The sequence below is a fragment of the Orcinus orca genome, chromosome 10 (genome assembly GCF_937001465.1).
Source record: "Orcinus orca chromosome 10, mOrcOrc1.1, whole genome shotgun sequence".
NCBI classification, from domain to species: Eukaryota; Metazoa; Chordata; class Mammalia; order Artiodactyla; family Delphinidae; genus Orcinus; species Orcinus orca.
Window position 1 is genome coordinate 51,917,300 of NC_064568.1, and position 20,863 is coordinate 51,938,162.

The 20,863-nt window shown below is 36.6% G+C and overlaps 2 protein-coding genes and 1 non-coding gene across 5 annotated transcripts in view; 2 read left to right on the plus strand and 1 right to left on the minus strand.

Annotated features, from left to right (window-relative positions):
* DYNC1LI1 (dynein cytoplasmic 1 light intermediate chain 1) overlaps positions 1–11,305 on the plus strand; it is a 45,415-nt gene extending 34,110 nt beyond the window's left edge. For 2 of the 3 annotated variants that reach the window (XM_004279690.3, XM_049715934.1), the window contains 8 exons: positions 1,203–1,296; positions 3,832–3,967; positions 4,552–4,663; positions 6,402–6,461; positions 6,588–6,632; positions 7,296–7,416; positions 8,352–8,507; positions 10,334–11,305. In XM_004279690.3, coding sequence (XP_004279738.1) covers positions 1,203–1,296; positions 3,832–3,967; positions 4,552–4,663; positions 6,402–6,461; positions 6,588–6,632; positions 7,296–7,416; positions 8,352–8,507; positions 10,334–10,446 — 837 coding nt within the window. In that variant the 3' untranslated portion in view covers positions 10,447–11,305. The remainder of the gene's footprint in view (positions 1–1,202; positions 1,297–3,831; positions 3,968–4,551; positions 4,664–6,401; positions 6,462–6,587; positions 6,633–7,295; positions 7,417–8,351; positions 8,508–10,333) is intronic. The other variant, XM_033405472.2, reaches the window with a different exon arrangement.
* Positions 1–20,863, plus strand: part of LOC117196528 (40S ribosomal protein S27-like) — a 433,126-nt gene that overhangs the window by 82,881 nt on the left and 329,382 nt on the right. The gene's annotated exons all lie outside the window — the stretch shown is intronic.
* TRNAE-UUC (transfer RNA glutamic acid (anticodon UUC)) lies at positions 19,861–19,933 on the minus strand. Its single transcript has one exon. It is a non-coding gene; the product is annotated as a tRNA-Glu (tRNA).

Genomic DNA, 20,863 nt, shown 5'->3' on the forward strand with positions numbered 1-20,863 from the left:
CAGGGGACCTGAATCAGTATCAGATGAGTCATAGATTCATAAAATTTTCAAGCCAAAAGAGATCATCTACAGTATTTCACAGAATCAAAGACACCGTCAGTTCTGCTTCAGTTTAAGAGCTTTTAAAGTGTGTGGGGGGATGGGGGAATGTGTGTCTCAGGATAGATGAAGAATGGTAGTTCAACTCAGTTTAAAGACGCTTGAAATTGAGACAGACCAGGTTTCTTGCCAGATCCTCATATTTCAGTTAAAAATGTTTTAAAAAGTTTACTAAACTATCATGCTTCACCAAAAATGTCATAAGTCAACAATATAATAATATAAGTATCTTTAATACTTTGAAATAATTACTCAGTGTTCTATAACATAGACAGTATGCTATATCATGTTTATTTAAGGAGACTGTCCTATGTTATATATATGCATAACAAAAAATTACATATCAAAAAAAATGACATCAAATTTGCCCCCAAACTAATATTAGGTATGATGGACATTGTTTATTTTTAAATTTCATAACCTTCAATTCACAAAAGTTTTGATGAAGTTATTTGGATATCATGATGTTTGAACATGCCTTAATTTTTTTCCTAACATTTTTTTTGTAGCAAGCAGAATTCAGAATTGTTTCATTGATTGTACAGGTGACATTTCAGAAATAGCCTGTAATTCCCCTTTTTTGCTGTTGGTGAAATTGAAGTGAGAGTGAATAAAAGCACCAGAAAAGAAATAAAGGTCAATTAAGAGCTATCAAATAAGCAGAGGAACAAAGGGGAAATAGTGAGAGGTGCAGACTCCCTGGATATACAGAGTGTTTTATAGAACTAGAATAGATTTTAGATCTTAAAAACTTTGTTCTAGGACATAAGTTGTTGAGTTAGCAAGTATGACCGCCCATTATAAGCTTGTCCTGTTATTCTTCATTCCTTTATGTACTAAAACTTTCTCTTTGGTGTTCTCATCGCATTCAATATATCATAGAAATCAGAGCTTTTTAAAGAAATAAAAGTATTCATTAGTCTTACGACTCCAACTAAAAGTCTCTAGACATATAGGAGTAATTAATATTCTAGGTTCTACTGATGAGTCACTGTATCAGAGTGGTAGTTTTGTGATATTCCCTCACCCAACATTGAACTGTTTAAATCATTATATTATTATTTAAAGTTAATATTGTTTTTTAAATTATTTTAACCCATTAGTGTGATGCCATTAGTGTGTTGGAGAAAGAACATGACTACAGAGATGAGCATTTCGATTTTATTCAGTCTCATATCCGGAAGTTTTGTTTACAGTGTATCCTTTTAATACATCGATTGGTGCAGTGTTCCTTAGCTGTTTGCTTGTTTGTTTGTTTAAGTAAAGGAATAAATCGATGACTTCAGAAATTCCATAAACTTTTTTCCTCCTGCCTCTGGTTGGAAATTTCAATTCCCAAATCATTTATATCTAGGTATTTTGAGATATAAAAGCAAGTATTGAAATATGTAACTTTGATTTGCTGTTTCTAAACTACTGTGATTAAGAGAAATAATGATCAGACTTATGTAGAAAATTCTAATGAGTTGGCATTGAAAACATTCTCGCAGAAAACTGATACTCATTTCTTGGGGGTGGGTGGTAGGGAAAGATCAATATTTGGGTTTGTGTGTTCTTTTTTTTAATTTGTTTACTGTTATCTCCACTATAGTCTAATGCAATGGTTTTTAAATCTGGCTGTGCCCATCTAAGACTTACTGAATTGGAACATTCCAAGGCGAGGCTGGAGAATCTATGCTGAATTTTAAAAAAGCTTTCTGGGTAATTCTGATGATCACAAGGTTAAAAAACCTAGCATAAGGAATCTTGTGTAGTCTAGGTTGCAAGGATTATATGAGCCAGTGAATAACATTTACAACTAAACAAAGGATAAAATGAGTGAATGCTTTTAAGAGAATTTCGTGTTGAAAACTTCAGACAGCTTGAGAGCACCAAAGAGAGGTGTTCTCACTTGCCCCCTTGGATCAGATGTTTTGCAGTTGCATTCACCAATCAAAGCTTTTGGGTCTGAAAAGTGAAGAAATGATAGATAGTAGGATTAGACAGGAATAAGTAATGTACACATGTTTATAGTATCTGTAGTTTTTCATCGTCATTAATGGACGTTTAATTTAAGGACCACTTGGCAAGAGTCTCGTTGAATAATGAATAAGATCACTTGACACTGGGAGTTTCCCTTTTCCCTTTTTCCTTCAGTACTTTGTCCTCCATGGCACTTTTCTCTTCTCATGTCACATAATGGTTAGTTGGATTGAATTAAAGGGCATTTGTCTGCAAAAGAAAACAAAAAGAAGTAATTGAAGTAGGTGTTGATAGCCTTTTTTGTTATCTTTGCAGATTAGAAAATTTGAGAACAAACAGTCTCTTTAAACATTTATTTAAAGCTACACTTGGAAATGTACATATAGAGATGTAATCAGGAAGGAGACTGTCCACTACAATAATTACAGACCTTTAGTAGAGCTGGTTGATTTTAAAAGAATACAAAACAAGAAATCACTTCAAGATAGTGAGAGGGGGGCTGCCCTGGTGGCGCAGTGGTTAAGAATCCGCCTGCCAATGCAGGGGACATGGGTTCAAGCCCTGCCAGGAAGATCCCACATGCCGTGGAGCAACTAAGCCCATGCACCACAACTACTGAGCCTGCACTCTAGAGCCTGTGAGCCACAACTACTGAAGCCCATGCGCATAGAGCCCATGTTCTGCAACAAGAGAGGCCACTGCAGTGAGAAGCCTGTGCACTGCAACGAAGAGTAGCCCCCAGTTCACCACAACTAGAGAAAGCCTGTATGCAACAACAAAGACCCAACACAGCCAAAAATAAATAAGTTAAAAAAAAAAAAAAAGATAGTGAGAGGGGTGTGTGTGTGTGTGTGTGTGTGTGTGTGTGTGTGTGTGTCAGTGAGGACAATTCAAAATCATCTGTATTTTAAAAATTAAAAAATTTTAATTGCATTGTAAAATTTCCAGCTGTGTAAATCTTCCAAATTATAAATTGGCTCTTGTGAGAAAGATCATTCATGAAAAGTTCACACAATTAAGCATTTACTTAAGAGTATGATGTTTGTTTTTACCAAATTAAGTATTACGACAAGTAGTATTTAGCCAATACCATTTTAAGGTTCATAAGCCTTGGTTTGTGTCCTAGAAAATACGAGTATCCTAATTCAGAAGTTAGACTATTCTCATCATTTCCTCTTGGCCTGAGTCACTATCTCTCTTGAGACCCAATGGCTAGTGCTAGCATTTTGGTCATGAAGTCTACTTTTGCCTTGGATTGTTCCTGAAAGCTTCCTGATGGTTCTTGATGGTTCATCTTCTCTGTTCAGTGGATCTCCTGAGCTTTCTCCCCAAAGTCCTAATTCCTGGACTAGCAAAAACTATAAGAGAAACTAGTGCAAACCACTTTTGTTGAAAAGGCAAAACAGTTTTTGTTAAATAATATCCCTCCTTCATGAAGTTTAGGAAGGTTAAAGACAAAAATACATTGCCTCTTCATATGCTTTAAATGTAGAGGTAGTAGTGGTGTCAGTTATTAAATTTACCTTTACTTTCTTGGCTAATGAGATTTTTGCCCTCCTAAGTTAAATCAATTATGTAGAGATAGTTTTATTTGCATCTTAGCCTGTATATAAGTATTTTATAGTTTTGAAAGCCTTGATTACCATGTAATTATACCTTTGGAAATTATTTTTGAAACCAATATGTATAAATGCTAAGCTGAGAACACAAAATTTTATGGTACCTGTTGATGGAGTTTGTCCAAAAATTTCTTTAACGGTGTTCATTCAGATGGTGCAGCACTTATTTACACTTCAGTAAAAGAAAACAAAAATGTAGATTTAGTATATAAATACATTGTTCAGAAACTCTATGGATTTCCCTATAAGATTCCTGCTATTGTTGTGGAAAAAGATGCAGTATTTATGTAAGTATACTCTTAAATGTATTGTTTTATCATGTGTTGTTGCTCCAGTTCGATGGTGTATCATCATCATCTCATTTTCATTTGAAGTGAGACCAGTAGACTTTTCCATGATGAGTAGGTGAGAATCTGTTCCTAGATTGTTTTATTTATAACCTGCCTTGATTTATTTATCTTTGCCTTTTAGTTTTACTGCTGGCCTGAACCCTTTTGAAAGGCTTGCTATTATAACTAAACTATCTATTGGGTGCATATATCAATGTATCTACTCACTAATTGGTTATGATACATAAAGGACCCAATGTATAATCTAGACATGCTTTGAAAAGTTATCTGAATAAATTGGGAGGTAAAAATAATTACCACCTTCTCCCCAAGAAACCTGTAATGACAGTTTTAAAATCAGGAAGATTGATAATAATTTTAAGTAGAAATTAGTAAACTTGAGTATTATAATAAAACTGATTAATTTTCCATAATTTGTCAAATTTAACTTCATAAAAATATTCCCCTTAATATGATCATGGATTGAATGAAAGAATGACTATATAAACGCTTGAGAATTTGTCATGTGCGTTTCTTTCTAGTCCAGCAGGGTGGGATAATGATAAGAAGATAGGAATATTACATGAAAATTTTCAAATGTTAAAAGCAGAAGATAATTTTGAAGACATCATAACTAAACCACCTGTCCGAAAGGTAACAGTTTTAGTATATAGTCTTAATATTTAGGCTTTTAAACTGAGAGGGAAGTCCATAATTTTAAGATTGTAGGTAGAAAGGTAAGGGGGTCCTTTTCTATCAAGTTGTGTACTTTACAACCTAGAGCTCAACCAAAAGCCTAGAATACCTTGTTAGAATAATTGTATTGGCTTCTGTCTGTCTAGGCAGATCTTGCATCTTCATGGTCATTAGTTATTCATACTAGCCCACAGCTGTCCAGGGGCTGCCAGGTTCCTAGATTTAATTTTAGTCTTTACTGTTACATGTCATTCTTATAACTATTAAATCTCATTTCAGAAGGTATTCTTCTTTTATATATCTTGATTTTGCTAAGCAGTATATGGTGTTTTATGGTTAGATAGTATAGATGCTTATGAAAAGTTGTATAAAAATGAGTGTTTGCATGTAGTACTTCTCACTGGCTAATTTGAACGTGTTTCGGGAAAAAGTAATTTTGATTTAACATATAAAGTTCTTAATTAAGAACCCAAATATTTACATTGAGTAGTTAGAAATAAGAAAAGTAATGTCAAATGAAAAATCAGTTGGTGTGTTACTTGGTTTGGATGTCTGTTAAAAGAAATGCACACATCAAAAAAAAAACCCCAATTTTTCCCATTCTCTCTTTTACCAGCAAAATTGTGCTCTAAGTTGTCTTTTATTCATTTTGCAAATATTTATTGAGCTGCTGTTTAGGCACTAGGTGCTGAATAGGAGGGTGATGCAGTAGTGAATCAGTATATATGCCACCTCTCAAGTGGTGATCAGTGCTATGGAAATGAAGCCGAGTGAGGGAAGGGTGAATGAGAGGACCGAGGTGGGGAGGGCTGCAGTTTTAGAAATGATGAGGGCATGTCTCTGATGAGAGGGGAGAATGTTGAAGGCACAGGGAGCAGGAAGTGCACATGCCCTGAGGCAGTAGTGTGTGAGGGGGCCAGAGAGGCTGGAAAAGAGCCCCAGAGGGCCAGAGTGGTAGGAGAGAAAGGCCTCATCATTAGGCCGCAGTCAGGACTTTGGATTTCATGCTGAGTGGGATGGAAAGTGATGGGGGTGGGGGGGCGAGTTTGAGCACAGGAGTGATATAATCTGACCTAACCTTTCAAAGGATCGCTCTGGCTACTGGGTGGAAAATAGACTGGTGTGCCTTGTACAGAAATAGGAGGAGCAAGAGACATTTGCAACTCCTTTTTTTTTTCTTATTATTCAGCCAGTAGAAGAGGCATTATGTTTTTATTTCTGGGAAACCAGGGACAAGTTGATTTTCACTCAGCTGGGATATTATTGGCCCTTTTAAAACACCTAACTGTTGCTTAGCAGATTTTATAAGCATGACTGATATGCCTGTGGCTCTCAGGTTGTGCTGTCTAATACAGTAGCTACTAGTCACATACAGCTTTTAAATATAAATTAAGTAAAACTAAATAAAATTAAAAATTCAGTTTCTCAGTTACAGTAGCCACATTTCAGCTGCTCAGTAGCTACAGGCTAACGTATTGCACAGCACAGATATAGGATATTTATATTATTGCAGATAGGTATCGGACAACTCTGCTGTAGGGCCTTGGGGAGGGCAGCTCACCCATGTAAATATGGTTTAGGTAATGTTCATATTCTTGGTGTTTTTTAAAAAAATTATTCTAATCTAGAGAGTAAGTTGTGAATGACATTAACATAATATATTGAGACTTGCTCATTTATGCGTTGCTCATTTCAGTTTGTGCATGAGAAGGAAATTGTGGCAGAAGATGACCAAGTGTTTCTTATGAAGCTACAGGTATGAAATTACATCAGAAACAGACTTAGTATGATTAATGGTTAAACTATTCTTGTACATATTTTCTTTAAAAATACAGCAATACATGCCTGAATATCTAACCTAGAGTTTTTGTGTGTTTTTCAGTCCCTTTTAGCAAAGCAACCACCAACTGCAGCTGGAAGGCCTGTGGTCAGTATTACAGATTTTGACAAAATTATTAAAATGCAGTGCATATTGTTTTAGTTCTTTTTTTCTTAATTATATACCTGTCTCAAATGGGTATGCTTTGATATAAACTTGAATTAAGGATTCTCCTGGAATTTGTGAGATTTTAAAAGATAAAACTTCACTCCCTTTAGAATATTGAAATCATAAATATCTATTTTGCAACATTTGTCCCACATGAGTTACTGTGCCAAACCATTTATATGTGCTATTTTATAAATCCTCACAACAGCCAGATGAGGCAGGTTCCCCATTTTGCTGGTGGGGAAATGGAGGCTTTGGAGGACATCATGGCTTGCCTGAGGTTTTACAGCTGGGGTGGGATGGGATGCAAGTCCACATTGGAGTCCAGATCTGACTCCCAAGCTTATACTCATAACCACACCTCATATTCAATATGTTCTTCTTTTTCCGTTGAAGGGAAAGTTAGTATTCTAAAATGCAGTGGGTCTCTGGTATTCTAATAATGAGGGCACAATTGCTAAACACTTCTGCCCAGGGCTTGCAGTGTAAAGGGACCAGTAGAAGATATGGGGGACAGTTGCAAAGTAGTTTCTTTTTGTGATAATTTCTGTGAAGTTGAAAGTTTCAGGGTTCTGTAATTATGGCTTTCCTATTTTTACTTAGGATGCCTCGCCAAGAGTCCCAGGAGGCTCCCCTCGAACACCAAATAGATCTGTGTCGTCCAATGTTGCCAGTGTGTCACCCATCCCTGCTGGGTCAAAAAAAATTGATCCAAACATGAAAGGTACATTTCTCTCTTTCTTAGAGAAAGCAACACAATACATTTAACAATAGAAATCTACCTAGAGTCATTCCACATTTTGCTTTAGCTATTTTCATTTTTATTCAATAGCTTCTAATCTTTGTGTCTGTCAATACAATCTCATAGTTAATCAGACTGTGAACCATTTTACGGTGTAGTCTTAACATATCATCTCTGCTGTGAGCTTTATGAAAGCTTTGTGTTATATTTAATCATTCTGCTATGGTAGGTCATTGAAGAAATTCATGTTTTTCCTATAATGGGTTATCTGCAGTTAACATAAAGGAAAAAACTATATTATAGTTATTTCTATAGGAATAATTGCCATAAGTGGGATTAGTAGGTGGGAGTTTGTACCTTTTTATGCCTTTTGGTGATGTTTCTCAAATGGATTTTTCAATTTACATGTCATCAACATTGAGTGTTGCAGTTTGCCCACAACCTACTCAGCATTCTCTAAGTACTAACTAATAAGAGCTTTCCCCCCTAGTATTTCCTTTCTGTTTGTATTTTTCTTCTGTGAATTGTTTAATTGCTATCCTTTGCCCATTAATATCTTAGAACTCCTACTGGTTTTCATATAGCATTGGGTAACTTTTTGTAATACTTGAAGCAAATATTCTCAACAGTTATATTTTTGAAGAATGCCTTTCAAAAGAGAGATATATTTGCATCTAACAATCTGTTTTAAATGCCTTTTGCCTTTTAAAAATAACTCTCTAATTTTTTAATAATTATCTTACGCTCTTAACACTCATATTTTGTTTTATATATGAGTAGATTAGAGAAGTTACCCAGCCTCAAAAGATTAAACTTGAATTTGGAACATTTTCTGTGTATAATTCTACAATAATAATTTATAGAAAAGTTGAATGCTTTGAGTACAAGTTTTTTATCTTAACCTTTTTTTTTTGTAGCTGGAGCTACAAGCGAAGGTGTCCTGGCAAATTTCTTCAATAGTTTGCTGAGTAAAAAGACTGGTTCCCCAGGAGGCCCTGGTGTTGGTGGTGGTAGCCCTGGAGGTGGGGCTGGAGGTGGAAGCAGTGGTTTACCACCATCTGCCAAAAAGTCAGGTATAGTTACCTGGAGCTTTTTTTTTTTTAAACAGCTTTATTGAGATATAATTTACATACCATGAACTTTGCTCATTTAAAGTGTACAATTCAAAGTTTTAGTATATTTACAGACATACGTAAACCATTACCATAATCTAATTTTAGAACATTTTCTTCTCACTAAAAAGAAACATCCAACCTATTAGCAGTTATCCTTGCCTAACGTCCAGCCTATTAGCAGTTATTCTTCCCTCCCCTGAAGTCCTCCTAGGCAACAAACAATGTTTTCTGTCTCTTTGTATTTGCCTATCTGGAGATTTCATATAAATGGAGTCATATAGTGTATGCCTTCTTAAAATAATGTTTCCGAGGTTCATCCATGTTGTAGCATATGTATCAATATTTTGTTTTTTTTATACTGCTGAAAAAATTCCATTGTATAGATATGCATACATACTTTATTTATCCATTTATCAGTTGATGGACATATGTTTTCATTTCTCCTGGGTATATATCTAGGAGTGGAATTGCTGGGTCATGTGGTAACTCTATGTTTAAATTTTTAAAGAACTGCCAAAGTGTTTTCCAAAATGCTATACCATTCTACATTCCCACCAGCAGTTTATGAGGGCCCCAGTTTTTCTCCATCCCTTCCAACAGTTGTTATTGTTCATCTTTGTGTTTTAGTTGTTTTGTTTTTTTTGGTTTTGCTTAACCAAGTCAAAAATGTCTCTCTATTTGTGTGTGTGTGTGTGTGTGTTTTAATTGAAATATAATTGATTTACAATATATTAGTTTCAGGTGTACAACATAGTGATTTGATATTTTTATACATTATAAAATGATCACCACTTGTCCATCTTTTTGGTTAGAGCCATCATTTTGGCTGTGAAGTTGTATCTCATTGTGGTTTTGATTTGCATTTCCCTGATAGTTAATTATGTTGAGAATCTTTTCATGTGTTTAATAACCATTTGTATATCTTCTTTGGTGAAATGTCTATTCAAATCCTTTGCCCATTTTAAAATCGGGTTATTTCTCTTATTGTTGAATTCTAAGTGTTTTTTATATATTCTCTTTACTAGACCCTTATCAGATATAGAATTTGCAAATCTTTTCTCCCCCTGTGTTGGTTATCCCTTCACTTTCTTGAGTGTCCTATGAAGCACAAAAGTTTTGAATTTTGATGAAGTCTTTTCCTTTTGTTGTTTTTATAATTGCTCTTCAAGCAGACTTTTTAACCCATTCTCCTTTTTTAATCACACCTTCTTGCCACCTTTTTCACAAGTACCTGCAGCTACCATTTTTGAACATTTTACAGGTTTCTGGGTATAAATTGAATTATTTTCTGGCTTCTCACACTCTCAGTATTGAAGATTACCTTTCTCAGTACTGCTGATTTAGTTACCACTCACTCATCTTTCCAAATTCCGAAATTTTGTTGCTATTTTTCTCTTTTACTGTTCTTATTCTATGCCTTTAAAAAAGTATACCTTTATGAGATTAAATGGTAGGTGCTAGTTTTACTTCTATTTGATAACAGACCCCACAATTTAAAATGAGGGAATTTAGGGGCTTCCCTGGCGGTCCAGTGGTTAAGACTGTGCTTCCACTGCAGGGGGTGCAGGTTCGCTCCCTAGTCAGGGAACTAAGATCCTGCATGTTGCGTGGTGAGGCCAAAAAAGAAAAAAAAAAAAGGAAATTTATTTTTAAATTAAGGATGTTTATATAACTGTGTTTTAGATAAAGTTAATGAAACTGTTGGCAATTGTTAAATGAAGACACATTGGTGTTAAGGATATTTTGACTTATGTCTAAATCTTGGTTTCTTTTCCTTTAAATAGGCCAGAAGCCTGTCCTATCAGATGTTCACGCGGAACTAGACAGAATTGCACGAAAACCAGTTACAGCTTCTCCTGCAACACCCGCATCTCCTACGGAAGGAGAAGCTTCTTGAAGATACCAAATAAAGCCATTTATTCAGTTTTCTGGGATAATGTAAACTTGCCTCTGCCTTCTCCTTCAAAAGTGGAATTAGGGAGCTGGAGTGCTTTTTCAGATGGACTAATAAATTCATGTCTTTTTTGTGTATGTGGTTGCCCATTTTATAAAAGGGAAGTATACAGAAGAAAAATTATTCTACATTATGTAGGATTGCTATTTGCATTGCCACTTTGTGTAAGGAAGTAATTTTGGATTTTGAAAAACTCAAATTTATAGATCTGAAATACAGCCATGTGATCATATTCTAAAGGCTACTTAAAACATATAGGAGGGTTTGAGAAGGGCAGAAAATAATATGCTTTGGGCATTCGACTTACTTGGAAGGAAGTCCAAGCTTATTTTAGTTAAGACTATTAAAAAATCATTAAAAAAAATTATGTGTTAGTTTTGCTGGAAAAGAAGATCAGTTGTCAGAGTTTCCACACCAACGTAAATATACCACCACACATGGAATATGCTGAGAAAATGATCAGATAGCATTTCATACACTAGTCATTGTCTCAATCCATGATCCTGTAAGTTGTCATCAAAATATGATTTAGATATTGGTCAAGATTTGTTTCTTTTAACTGAGAAGAAAAGAAAGCACACTGCCTAAATGTGTAAAAGAAAAATGCAGAGGTTGTTAAAATGTAAAGAGGTAACAGTCTTTGGATTTGTCTATATATATATATATCTACATATATATATATATCTATATCTATATATCTATATATATATTGATATATATATATATGGCTCTGCCTTAATATACCCCTTTTTTGTTTGTGACTTTCAACTATAATCAGTTAATAAAGTATTTATTCTCTGCATTCAGGTTCAAATAACTTGTTGCATTCTCTTATATTTAAATTTGTATTTATCATATAATGAATAAGATTTGTTAGTATTTTAAAGTGTTTGACTTAATAGGATTATTAAGCTTTCTGATCTTCTTTCTAAGAGATGAGTACATGAGATTCACTGCCTTGTCAAAGGAATTTACCTTGATCAGTACATCTTCCCCATAAACATGTCTTGAACTACAGAATCTTACATCAGCATTCCTAGTAGTAAAAATAGAGCCTTATATCATTATTTAATGGACACAAGCTGTTTTAAAAGTTTGGCAAGTGCACTGAAACATAGCTACTCCTTTACAGGTGAGATCACCTGGTAATAGTTCCACCTTTTCAATACTCAGATTTCAGTCCTTGTTTTGGAACCTTCATGAGAACAGTTTGATTTTCCTACTGAAGTTCAACTAAAGAACACATGTACATTTGACCTATTGTGTAATTTCAGATAATTGGGGGACAATGGTTACTACCATTTGCATTGGTCTTTGTTATAACTTTAAAATATATATTCCAAAGATGTTTTTTTTCAACAAAATATTTGAGGACAGTACCTCTACTATCAAACATAATTCTTTCATTAGAACTTTAAAATCTGTTTGGTTTTATAATAGTATTTGGCTCCTAATGGTTGAATGTAAATACTAAAAATATATGAGAGGGTTATAATTTGTTTCAGTGTGGGAAAAACTTAGGATGTTTGTGGGCATGGAAAAATTAATTTGCAAAAACATTTTGTTTAATAAAATATGAGATGAAAAATGCCATTGATAAAATCTTCAGTCCGGAAGGGGTTCTGCAGTCCTGGTGTTGTAAAGACCAGTTTTTCTAAACTAGTAGTACTTGATGAAGTAAGTGAAACTAATGAAGAGCATTGCAGACTGTGCATTATGGTATACTTTGGTATGTCTCCTGTGTTTGCATGTCTAGACCAACTCATTTTTTTTTCTGTGTGACATTGGAGATGTACTAGAAAATCCTCAGAATTACATTGTTACCTGAAGTAATTGTAATTGTTCACTTTATATGGGATTCAGTTTTAACTAATCAAAAATCTTGTGTTTACTGCGTTTAAACCTATTTTTGTCCCTTTTTTTTTTTTTTTTTTTTTTTTTTTTTTTTGCGGTATGAGGGCCTCTCACTGTTGTGGCCTCTCCCGTTGCAGAGCACAGGCTCTGGACGCACAGGCTGAGCGGCCATGGCTCACGGGCCTAGGCGCTCCGTAGCATGTGGGATCTTCCCGGACCGGGGCACGAACCCGTGTCCCCTGCATCAGCAGGCGGACTCTCAACCACTGTGCCACCAGGGAAGCCCTGTCCCTATTTTTGCAAGGAAATTTGTTTTTAAACTACTTAATCTTTTTTGTTTGTTTTTTTAGCACTTTTTATTGAAGTATACAGTACAGAAAAGTGTACAAGTTACAGGTGTATGGTTTGAAATATCACAAAGTGACCACATATAACCAGCATCAGGATCGAGAAAGACGGCGTTATTTGCACCCCAGGCGCTTCCCTTGTGCCCCTTGTCAGTCCTCCCACCCACCAAGTAACTACTGCCCTTTCTTCCAAAGCTGTAGATAAGTTTTACTTATTTTTAAGCTTTATATAAATGGAATCTTAACATTTATATTCTTTTGTGTCAGGCTTCTTAGTATTCTGTGGTTCCTCCATTTTGTTGCCTATAGCGGTAGTTACCCATTCTCATTGCACCATAGTATTTCATTGTGCAAATACACTGTAATTTTTGCAGTATGCTATTGATGGGTGTATATTAGTTTCCTATTGCTGCTGTAACAATTTACCAAATTTTAGTGGCTTAATACAGTTTTATTTTCATACCATTCTCGAGGTCAGAAATCCAAAATCAGCTGTACTAGGTTAAATTAAACTGTCAGCAGGGCTGGTTTCTTTTGGAGGTTCCAGGGAGCATCTGTTTCCTTCCTTTCCAGCTTCTAGGAGCTGCCTGAATTCCTTGGTTCCTGGCCCCCTCTCCATCTTCAAAGCCAACAGCATAGCATCTTCTACTGTCTGCTTCCATCACATTGCTTCTCACTCTGACCCTGCTGCTTCCCGCGTATCGGGATCCATGGGATTAAACTTTGGCCCACGTAAGTAATCCAGTATAAGCTCCCTCAGCACGTCACTCGTCTTGCTTCTGTAAAGAAATTGGATGTTATTCTTAACCTTTGCTTCTCCATAGGTGTTTTTTCCCTTTGGCTTCTTTTAAGATTTTTTAAGTCTTTGATTTTATGCAGTTTGAATATGATATGCCTAGGTGTAGTTTTTTTGGGGAGGTGGTTATCCTTCTTAGTGTTCTCTGAACTTCTGGATCTATGGTTTAGTATCTGACATTAACTTGGGGGAAATTCTCGGTCATTATTGCTTCACATACTTTTTCTGTCATTTTCTGTCTTCTGTCAGGCATTTTCATGTATATGTTACAACTTTTGTAGTTGTCTCACAGTTGTTGGGTATTCTGTTCCCTCTTTTTCTTCCCCAGTCTTTTTTCTCTTTGCTTCTTAGTTTTGGAAGTTTCTGTTGACAGGTCCTCCAGCTCAGAGATGCTTTCCTTAGCCATGTCTAATCAACTAATGAGCCCATGGAAAGCATTCATCATTTGTTAGTTTTTTTTTTAATCTCTACCTTTAAAAAAGAATTATTTCGGGTTTCCCTGGTGGCGCAGTGGTGGAGAGTCCGCCTGCCGATGCAGGGGACACGGGTTCGTGCCCCGGTCTGGGAGGATCCCACATGCCACGGAGCGGCTGGGCCTGTGAGCCATGGCCGCTGAGCCTGTGCGTCCGGAGCCTGTGCTCCGCAACGGGAGAGGCCACAACAGTGAGAGGCCCGCGTACCGCAAAAAAAAAGAATTATTTCTTAGAATTTCCATCTCTCTGCTTACATTAGCCATCTGTTTTGGTGTGTCTACTTTTTCTGTTAAAGCCCTTAACATATTAATCAGAGTTGTTTTAAATTCATGGTCTGATAATTCCAACATCTCTGCCGTGTCTGAATCTGATGCTTGCTCTGTCTCTTCAAACTGTGTTTTTTTGCCTTTTACTTATGCCTTGTAACTTTCTGTTGATAGCTGGACATGATGTACTAGGTAAAAGGAACTCCAGTGAGTAGACCTTTTAGCACTGTGGTGGTGAGGTGTTGGGGAGGGGAGGCATTCTGTAGTCCTATAATTAGGTCTCAGTGAACCTGTGTCCCTGGGCTGTGAACTTCATAAGTGCTTCTCCATCCCCCCTGCCCCCTTACACACCATAGGTGAGACAGGATGGCTAGAGGGAGCTGGAGCTGGGTATTTCCCTTCTACCAGGTTGTTTAGGCTCTGATAAACCCCAATTAAGGAGGCTCTGATAAAATGGCTTCTCTTGAGGACAGGCCTTGTTAAGAACAGAATACTCTGACTTATTTCAAGACGGTTACTTTCTTCCTTCCCCTACTGGAAGCACCAGGGGATTTTTCTCTGATTTTCCCTTTGAGACCCTGGTAGGGCTCCAGGAGGTAAAACTCACAAAGCAGTGGGGATCCCCTTCTAACTGGAGGTTTTTAACTCAGACTTGTCTACTCTGAGCCTCTAGCAATTTGTCAGTTACAGTTCCAGCTTTCTTACCCCAGCACTGTCTCCCTTAGTGGTTTCTGCTTGGAAGTTTCTGCTTCAGTAAGTTGTGGTTCTCTGTGTCCACCTGCCTGCCTCTCCAATATGAAGGACTGCAGTTGGCCCTGTGACCTCACTCCTCTGACAGATCTAAGAAGAATTGTTGATTTTTCAGTTCAGCTTTTTACTTGTTAGGATGGAGAGATGACTTCCAAACTCCTTACTTGGTGGACCAGAATCCCAAAGTCTAATTTCCCCCTCTCAAAATCCTAATCACACCTGCAGAGTCCCTTTGCCGAATAAGGTAGCATTCACAGGTTCCAGGGATTAGGATGTGGACATCCTTGGGGGGCCAAATGTCAACCTACCACAAGATGTTTGGGTGGTTTCAGTTTTCCAATTGCTGTTACTAATTGTGTTGTTATGAACAGTCTTGAATGTGTCTTGTGGAAAACATGTTCTCCTCTCTGTTGGGTGTATATGTAGACATGGATTGCTGGATTCAAAGGCTATGTGTATATTCAGCATTAGCAGGTGTTAAATGTTTAGCAAAAGTTTTTCCAAAGTTGTAAGAGGTCCCATTCCTGGGAGAAAATATTTGCAAATTTTATATCTGATAAGAGTATGGTATTCAGAATATATAAAAACTCTTAAAACAATAGGAAGACAGCCCAATGTTGAAATGGACAAAGTATTTGAATAGATATTAATTCAGAGGAGATACATGAATGACAAGCACATGAAAAGTTGCTTGATGTCATTAGTAATTGGTGAAATGCAAGTCAAAGCCACAATGAGATACCACTTCACAGCTGAAATAAAAAATAAGTGTTGGTGAAGATGTGAAGAAATGAGAACTCCTGTACATTGCTGGTGGGAATGTAAAATGGTGCAACCACTTTGGAAAACAGTATGGTTAAACATATAGTTACCACATGACCTAGCATTTCCGCTCCTGGATATATACCCAACAGAAATGAGAACGTATGTCCTCACAGAAACTTGTATGCAAATGTTTATAGCAGCATTATGTATAATAGCTAAAAGGTGGAAACAAACAAAACATCCATCAGCAGACAAATGGGTAAACAGAATGTGACATATCCATACAATGGAGTATTTTTCAGCTATAAAAAGGAATGGGAGTTCCCTGGTGGTCTAGTGGTTAGGACTCTGTGCTTCACTGCCGAGGGAACTAGGATCCTGCAAGCCACACAGCGTGGCCAAAAAAGAAAAAGGAGTGAAGTATTGATACATGCTACAACATGGATGTACTTTGAAAGCATGTTAAGTGAAAGAAGCTAGTCAAAAAGTCAGAATGTATGATTCCATTTATATGGAATGTCCAGAATAGGCAAATGCATTGAGACATAAAGTAAATTAGTGGTTGCAAGAGGAGAGGGCAATGAGGAGTGACTGCTAATAGGTATAGGGTTTCTTTTGAGGGTGATGAAAATGTTCTGGAATTATACAGTGCACAGTCTTGTGAATATACTAAAAACTTGACATCGCTTCAAAAGGGTGAATTACATATCAATTTTTTAAAAGGAATTCGCGTTACTACCAGCAGTATATGTGTTCCAGTTGCTCTACATCTTTGCATACACTTGCTATTGTCTATCATTCTGGCAGGTTTTTTATTTATACAATAGGATCTCATTGTGGTTTTAATTGTATTTCCCTAATAACTAATGCAATTAAGCATGTTTCATGTTTATTGGCCATTTGGATATCCTCTTTTATAAAGTACCTGTTTAAGAATCTTAAGAGTCTTCTTTTTTTTTATCCCCCTCAGAAAAATAGGGAGATATTTGACTTTTTCTTACTATCTCATTCTTTACGTGTTCAGAATACTAGTCCTTGTCAGATACGTATTGCAAATATCTTCTCTCATTCTGTGATTTGGCCTTTTCACTCTCATTGCTATCTTTTGATGAATAGAGATTGATTTTAATGTTCCATTTGCTAGCTTTTCTTTATGGTTATTGATTTTTTTTTTTTTTACCTGTTTTGAAGAAGTCTTTGCTTGCTCTCAAGGTCATGAAGATAGTCTAAGTTTTTTTTTTTCTAGAAGCTTTATTGTTTTACTTTTCTACAATTCATCAATTCATCTGGGATTGATTTCTGTGCATGGTATGAAATAGGGGATAAAGGTTTTTGTTTTTTTTTTTAGTGTGGTGGTCAATTAATTCATTACCACTCTGTTGGGGGGGGGGTATCATCCTTCTGAACTGCAGTGTCACCTGGGTCATAATTTGTCCATTTATGCATGCATCTGTTTCTGGACTTTTTGTTCTTTTCCATTTGCCAGTTTCTCTACCCTGTACCAGTACTACAGTCTCAATTTCTGTAGTTAAAAAAAAAAAAAAGCCTTTATCTGGCAGCCTAAGCCCTCCCCTATTGTTTTTCCTTAAGATTGTTTTTGCTATTCTTGACCCTTTGCATTTCCATATAAACTTTAGAAGCAAGTGGTCAGTTGCCACACCAAAGAAGTGGCCTTTTTTTTTTTTTTTTTGCGGTTTGCGGGCCTCTCCCTGTTGTGGCCTCTCCCGTTGCGGAGCACAGGCTCCAGATGTGCAGGCTCAGCGACCATGGCTCACGGGGCCCAGCCGCTCCGCGGCATATGGGATCTTCCCGGACCAGGGCACGAACCCATGTCCCCTGCCTTGACAGGCGGGCTCTCAACCACTGCGCCACCAGGGAAGCCCAGAAGTGGCCTTTTGATTGAGATTGAATTTATGGATCAATTTGGGGATAATTATCATATTTACAGTATCTTCCAAGCTATGCACAGGAATATCCTTCCATTTAGATAGGCCTTCAGTCTCTCCTCGCAGTGTTTGTATTTTTCAGTGTATCATCTTGCACCTTCTTTTGGTAGATTTTTTTCCAGCTAATTTTTTTAGGCTATTTTATTATTTATTTATTTTTTTGGCCACGCCGTGCAGCTTTCGGGATCTTGGTTCCCTGACCAGGGATTAAACCCGGGCTCTCAGCAGTGAAAGCTCAGCGTTCTAACCACTGGACCACCAGGGAACTCCCTTTTTGATGCTGTTTTAAATGGCATCCTTTTAAAATGTTATTTTCTTTGTTGCTGGTATGTAGAAATACACTTTTTTCATATTGATCTTATCCAGCAACCTTACTCAGATTCATTTGTTAATGTTCATCCGTAGTTTATTTTACATGTGTCCTGTCTACAGTCCTCTGCTCTCCCAGCTGAGCTATTGAAAGGTGTACCATCTGTAATTTATTTTATATTTTTCTACATATAATTATGTCATCTGCAAATAACGAGTTTTAGTCTTTTCTAGTGTTATCTTGCTTTGTGACGCCTATGCTCCAGTATAGGATTCTATAGAACCGAAGAGAGGAAGCATCTTTATCTTGTTCCCCATCTCAGAATGAAAGCTTTAAATTTCACTATTGAGTATATTTGCTGCATGCTTTTTGTAGATACTCTATCAGAAAGAAAGTTCTCTTCTTTCCTAGTTACTTTATATCATAAGTTTTATGAATGGGTGTTGAATTTTATAAAATGTTTTTTATTAGATAATTTTTCTGTTAATGGTATCAGTTACATTACCTTTTAGAAATATTAAGCCAACTTTGTATCCCTGAAATTAACTTGATCTTGATGTATTTTATTATATTGCTGGATTTGGTTTGCTAATATTTTATTAGGATTTTACATCATGCTCCTGAGAAAAATTGTCCTGTAATTTTCATGGTTTTGTCAGTGTTTGATATCAAGATTATGTTGAAATCATAAATCAAGTTGGAAAGTATTCCCTCTTTGTAAAGAGTTTGTGGGACTTCCCTGGTGGTCCAGTGGCGAAGACTCTGCTCTCCTAATGCACTGGTTCGATCCCTGGTCACGGAACTAGATCCCACATGCCATAGCTAACACCCGGCTCAGCCAAATAAATAAATAAATATTAAAACAAACAAACAGTTTGTGTAAGATTGGTGTAATACTTGTTAGTTTTGCTTCTTTAAAACTATCAGATATCAATTTATAAGGCCTGTTGTGGAACTTAACAGTAGCCCAAATGGTAATATCTGTTACAGTTTTCGTATGTGGGCTTTCGTTTTAGAGAAAGTACTTGCTTTTTAAACTGGTAAAATGCCAGAATACGGGAATTCCTCTTTCATGTAGCACCTTATTAATGTCTTTATCAAATAGTGGTTCCCCATGCTGAAATAGGATTGTAGACAATGATATCAGGGAATTCTCACTATATGTGTAAGAGTTATCCTGTGATCATGATCACTTCAGAGACTTATAGGAAAAATTGTAGTCCATACATACAATAAAAAATACATGAAGTAATTAATGTGAAGAGGTATATGAAATTCAAGGATTTATTTATTTATTTTAGTGCTATGCGGGCCTCTCACTGCTGTGGCCTCTCCTGTTGCGGAGCACAGGCTCTGGGCGCGCAGGCTCAGCGGCCATGGCTCACGGGCCCAGCCGCTCCGCAGCATGTGGGATCCTCCCGGACCGGGGCACGAACCCGCGTCCCCTGCATCGGCAGGCAGACTCCCAACCACTGCACCACCAGGGAAGCCCAAATTCAAGGATTTTTAAAAGGTATTTCTCAATCAGATAATTAGAGAATATATGGATAGAGTTATACTTTGAGAAATAACCATAAAATAATGATGCTTCCAATTTCTCAAAATATGACTATATATATAGAGAGAGAGGGAGGGAGAGTAATATATACAGACACACACGTTTGGGGCAGAGTAGTACCTTGATCTCATTGTATCACCAAAATCTGTTTAGAATTAGTTGGTGACAATTCTTTTCTGTCTTATGTTGGGTTAAGATTTTTTTCTAAAATTCAAATATGGGTGATTCTTAAAACTTTTGGTCACAAGACTCCTTCCCCCACCCCCTGCGTGAGGCTTGGGGGGGGTCTTAGTTCCCCAACCAGGGATTGAACCTGGGACCTCAGCAGTGAAAGTGCTGAGTCCTAACCACTGGACCACCAGGGAATTCCCAAGACTCCTTTATATTTGTACTTATTAAGAACCCCAAAGAATTATTGTTAATGTGGTCACTTATCTGTATTTGCCATGTAATAAATAAAAGCTGAAAATTTTAAAATATTCATTTATAAATAACAATAGTAATTCCATTACATGTTAAAGTAACTTTTTATAGAAAACAACTTTACAAAACTAAAAGTATGTAGAAGGGTACTGTTGTTTTACATTTTTACAAGCTCTGATGCCTGGCTTAATGGAAGACAACTGGGTTCTGTCATCTGCTGTATTCCGTCTGATCTGATGTGCTATTTGAATTCCAGGAAGAAAATCCAGCCTCACAAATACATAGGTGGAAAAAGGAGGAGTATTTTAATAGTATTTTAATAGCTTTTCCAGATAATTGTGAATTTCCTTTTCTGATACTAAAGCTTGACAAGTGTTAGTTTTTTAAAGGTTAATTGCAGTGTGGAATCCATTGGTCTTTCTTGCCCTTTGGGTGGGCAATCACCCCTATGTGATTTTGTAACATTATTCACTGGGTTTAGAAAATATCAGTTCACTGAACTACAGGGTTCTTCCAAATATTGACATGTCCCACTATAAAATGTCTCCCCAAATCACATATTTTTAGTTATTATCAGATCTCATTAGAAAAGATTAAGTGGTGGGAAACTGTCAGGCTGAGTGATGGATACAAATTTTCCAAGATTCTGATTTTTTGAAAGTTCAACTTTTATCAGTGTAACAGATACTGTCAGTTTTATTCCTTGTACTGACAGGCTCACTTCGCTTATTTCTGAGAAAATGTCTGCCAAATACATCTGAAAAACCAGTTGGGCTGCAAGTAGTTCTTTCAAGTAAGCCTGGTGGAAGAAGTGGCCAGTTCAGCTTACCACTCAATAGCACAAAAACACTTCTGTAAGCAGCAGAAGTGGT